Source organism: Crocuta crocuta, unplaced genomic scaffold, assembly GCF_008692635.1.
Source record: "Crocuta crocuta isolate KB4526 unplaced genomic scaffold, BGI_CrCroc_1.0 scaffold327, whole genome shotgun sequence".
Classification (NCBI taxonomy): domain Eukaryota; kingdom Metazoa; phylum Chordata; class Mammalia; order Carnivora; family Hyaenidae; genus Crocuta; species Crocuta crocuta.
In genome coordinates, this window is record NW_027529176.1 from 954,864 (window position 1) to 959,337 (window position 4,474).

Sequence of the window (4,474 nt, forward strand, 5' to 3'; positions counted from 1 at the left end):
GCGGGAGGCCACGCAGCCCCTTCCTGGACACCTGAGGTCCCCTTCCTCTGGCGCAGGCTCCCGGAAGGCTTCACTCAGCTGCGCAGCCTGGCTCACCTGGCCCTGAATGACGTGTCCCTGCAGGCGCTGCCTGGGGACGTCGGCAAGTGAGTGCCCTCCAGGGCGGGGGGACTCAGCTCAGCCCCCCCCCCCCCATCTCCCCACCTTCTCTGCTTTGGTCACGCCCCACCCCCCTCTCTCTTTCAGCCTCGCCAACCTGGTGACCCTGGAGCTCCGGGAGAACCTGCTCAAGTCTTTGCCGGCGTGAGTGGGCGCGGGTCTCCCTCCGGCGCCTACTTGGGCCACGGCCCCAGGGGCTCAGGCCAGGCAGCCACGGCCAGATCTGCTCTTTGTTCCGCAGGTCTCTGTCCTTCCTGGTCAAGCTGGAGCAGCTGGATCTGGGAGGCAACGAGCTGGAAGTGCTGGTGCGGAGAAGGCGGGGTCTCCCAGGCGAGGCGGGGCAGGGGACCTCGGGCTGTCACTCGACCCCGTCAACCTGTCTCCATCTGTTCCCACAGCCTGATACCCTGGGGGCTCTGCCTAACCTCCGTGAGCTGTGGCTGGACCGGAACCAGTTGTCCGCGCTGCCCCCGGTGAGTGAGGGTGCGGTGCCCCCTGCCCCGTGCTCGGCCGTTCCCTGACCTCCCTCCCCCCACGCCCGCCTCCAGGAGCTTGGGAACCTGCGGCGCCTGGTGTGCCTGGACGTGTCGGAGAACCGGCTGGAGGAGCTGCCATCAGAGCTCGGTGGGCTGCTGCTGCTCACGGACTTGCTGCTCTCCCAGAACCTGCTGCAGCGGCTCCCCGACGGCATCGGTCAGCGGCGGCTGCGGCGCTGGGGACCGGGGGCGGGAAGGGGTGTGACCCAGGGCCTGAAGGAGGGTCCTGCGGGCTGGTCTCCAAGAGACACCACCGAGAAGGGGAATTAGACCAGGGGTGGGGGTGACAAGCAGGTAAGGGGGCCTGGCAGTTCGGCTCTGGAGCAGAGAGCTCAAAGGGCCGCGGGGGGAAGAGTAGTGGGGGGGGGCCCCCCCAAGCTGTCCACCGCCCCGGCTGCCAAGCCCTTGCCCCACTCAGCTGTGTCGCTGCGTCTCCCCTACACCAGGTCAGCTGAAACAGCTGTCCATCCTGAAGGTGGACCAGAACCGACTGTGTGAGGTGACGGAGGCCATCGGAGACTGTGAGAACCTCTCCGAGCTGATCCTCACGGAGAACCTGCTGACGGTAGGGCCCAGCCCGGTGGGACTGGAGACGTTGAGGCAGGGGGGTCGAGGAGCGCTCTGCGGCGGGCCCTTGGCGTCCGCTTGGATGGGAGGCTGTGGCCGGAAGCAGTTGCGGGGAGAGGGGGACAGAGTGGCGCCAGGCCCAACGCCGTGGAGGAGTTCTCCTCTACTTCCAGACTGGCTCAGGTTCCCACCAACCTGTGACCCTCCCGACCAGGCTCTGCCCCGCTCCCTGGGTAAGCTGACCAAGCTGACCAACCTCAACGCAGACCGCAACCGTCTGGAGGTACTGCCGCCCGAGATCGGAGGCTGCGTGGCGCTCAGCGTCCTCTCCTTGAGGGACAACCGCCTGGCTGCCCTGCCGCCCGAGCTCGCCCACACGGCTGAGCTGCACGTGCTGGACGTGGCTGGGAACCGGTGAGCNGCCCCCGCTGACCCTCCCGTGCCAACCCACACCCCCCGCCCGGCCCCCAGGCTGCGGAGTCTGCCGTTCGCGCTCACCCACCTCAACCTCAAGGCCCTGTGGCTGGCTGAGAACCAGGCACAGCCTATGCTCCGGTTCCAGACGGAAGACGACGCCCAGACCGGCGAGAAGGTTCTCACCTGCTACCTGCTGCCGCAGCAGCCCCCACCCAGCCTCGGTAGGTGGCCGGCCACGGGCGGCTGTGTCTGCGGAGCCGGTATGGCCCGGGCCGGTCTCCCCCTTGACGTTCCCGTCCCTCAGAGGAGCCAGGGCAGCGGAGCAGCCCTTCGGAGAGCTGGAGCGACGCCCCGCTCGGCCGCGTCAGCGCCATACAGTTTCTGGACGTCCCTGTTTGCGGTGACGACGCCGAGGAAGCTGCTGCCGAGAAGCGGGTACAGTGGGGGTGCTCCCAGCAGGTGGGGGGGCACGTCCTGCCCTCCTGCCCCACCCCTCACCCCCGTCCACCCCGCAGGGCCTGCAGCGTCGGGCCACGCCTCACCCCAGCGAGCTGAAGGTGATGAAGAGGGGTGTCGAGGAGCGGCGGGGCGAAGCCTTCTCCTGCAGGCCCGAGTCCGGGCCACCCTCGCCCTTGGAGGAGGTGTCTGTGGGAACCCGCTTGGCACAGGAGGGATCTTGGCCTCAGGCATCTTGCCCGTCCTGGGCGTAGGGTTTTGGGAGCCCAGGGGCGGGCATGGGGCCCAGGAGGAGGTGAACCTGAGCGGCAGGGGCCCAGGGCCGAGTATGCCGTGCCTTCCGGCAGAGCGGGACTGCGTAAAGGGCCGCTGGCCCGAGTGCAGGGGGACGTGCGGTGCACGCACGCGGTGGAGCCAGAGGTGGCCGTGGTTTCGGTGGTGTGGGGCGGAGCGCGAGGCGTGCAGGTCGGGTCTTTCTTGGGTCCTCCCAGGGTCAGAAGGGGCACGACTGGCTTTGGCGTGGCAGGCAGGGACCTGAGTCAGGTGGGCCCAGTGATGCTCGTTTAGAGGTTCCTGGCATTGGGCCTGGGGGAGCTCTCGACTCGGTGCAGCAGGCATCTGAAGCCTAGAGGGACACGGGGCAGGGTCCCCCACCCTGTGAAGCTGCCAGGGCTCACGTGCGGGGCTGTGCTCGTGTCCGGGCATCTGGGCTTTGTCCGTGTGTTGCTCTCCTAGGATCCCCGCCTGGTCCCTATTCGGTTTCAGACGGGGAGCCCTCCGAGGGCTTCCACCACAGAACCATGCTTTTGTGCTCCTCTGTTTGCTTTGACGGCTGCGTGGCTCCCCGAGGGGCTGGGATGAGCTTCCACTGCCTGTCCAGGGCGAGCCCGCAGGGGGCTCTGCAGGGGGGGCAGCAGAGAGCCCAGGTTGACCTGCTGCCTGACCTCCCGCAGGAGAAGAGGCTGAGCGCGGAGTCTGGCCTGAGTGAGGACTCACAGCCATCTGCTGGCTCAGCTTCCCAGGGCGAACCCGAGGGGCCACCGACCGAGACGCAGGGGCCCAGCCAGCAGGAAGCCACCCTGAACGCCCCGGAGGAGGCTGCGGAGGAGACTTACGAGGAGGTGAGGCTGGGCCTCCGCCCCATGGCGGCGAATAGTACCATGCTGGTCGGCGTCTGGGGGCGAGGGCGGGCGGGTTGCAGACCTCGCCACCGTTCTCCTCCCCGGCCCCATGCAGCCTACAGTGCGCTTTGCAGAGGATACGCTGCTGCTGCCCCCAAGGGAAGACGGTGAGAGCGAGGACGGGCAGCTGGAGGCACCCTGGCCCCTTCCTGGCGGGAGACAGCGCCTCATCCGCAAGGACACGCCTCACTATAAGAAGCATTTCAAGATCTCCAAGCTGCCCCAGCCCGAGGCCGTCGTGGCCCTGCTGCAGGGGACGCAGCCAGATGGGGAGGGCCCAGTCGGGCCTGGAGGTTGGCACAATGGCCCCCATACACCCTGGGCTCCTCGGGCGGAAGAGGAGGCTGAGAAGGAGGAAGAGGAGGAGCAAGAGGAAGAGGAGGAAGAAGAGGGAGCAGCGGCCGCCGAGGAGGAGGCGGCGGCGGCCACGGTCTCTGCACCCTCCACCAAGGTGGGTCTCGGCTCACACACCCATTTGACGCAGGGTCTACGCCGCTCCTCCCCAGACCCCCGTGCACGCTGGTATCTCAGGGAGCACTCACAGCAGCTCTGGGCCCCTCCCCAAGGCCTCACCGTGGACCGTCTCCCGAGCCCTGTTCCTGGCCCCTAGGGGCTCCTGCGGCCCCGCACAAGGTCCTGCCTGCCCCCCGGGGACACCTGGGCCTCACAGCACTGCTGCACACCTGATGTCGCAGTCGTGCCTGGACACTGGGAATGGGGCCGTGGCAGCTGAGGGGCCCACGTGGCTGGAGTCTGGGAGAGCCAGACACAGGCTCAGCCTGCTGTGGGGTCCCGCCGACCAGCCGAGCTCTCCCCGTTTGGTGGTTTGGCAGTGGCATTGGTAGCCACACGTCTGGAACGGAGGGGACTGCGCGCCCTGGGAGACGGGCTGGTGCTCAGGCTGTGGGAGCTTGGTGTGGGCTTTCCTCTCCTTTCTGCTCTCTGCGGGGCCGGGCGAGGTGGTGGCAGGGCCGGGCCGGGGCTCACCCGCATGCCTTCGCTGGTCCCGTCCTAACAGGGGGTGTCGTTTGACCAGGCCAATAACCTGCTGATAGAGCCCGCACGCATTGAGGAGGAAGAGGTCTGTACTCGCTCTGTGCTCTGTGCTCTGTGTCCCGGGCTGCGGGCTCTCACGACTCCTGCCCCCCCCCCCCCCCC

At 68.2% G+C, this 4,474-nt stretch overlaps 1 protein-coding gene across 1 annotated transcript in view; it reads left to right on the forward strand.

Moving 5' to 3' along the window:
- The window catches only part of SCRIB (scribble planar cell polarity protein), an 18,598-nt gene that overhangs the window by 441 nt on the left and 13,683 nt on the right, over nt 1–4,474 (forward strand). The window contains exons 3-15 of the mRNA XM_077758134.1: nt 57–146; nt 247–303; nt 401–464; nt 558–632; nt 708–852; nt 1,142–1,260; nt 1,477–1,676; nt 1,734–1,900; nt 1,984–2,114; nt 2,195–2,320; nt 3,089–3,256; nt 3,372–3,767; nt 4,335–4,397. Coding sequence (XP_077614260.1) covers nt 57–146; nt 247–303; nt 401–464; nt 558–632; nt 708–852; nt 1,142–1,260; nt 1,477–1,676; nt 1,734–1,900; nt 1,984–2,114; nt 2,195–2,320; nt 3,089–3,256; nt 3,372–3,767; nt 4,335–4,397 — 1,801 coding nt within the window. The remainder of the gene's footprint in view (nt 1–56; nt 147–246; nt 304–400; nt 465–557; nt 633–707; nt 853–1,141; nt 1,261–1,476; nt 1,677–1,733; nt 1,901–1,983; nt 2,115–2,194; nt 2,321–3,088; nt 3,257–3,371; nt 3,768–4,334; nt 4,398–4,474) is intronic.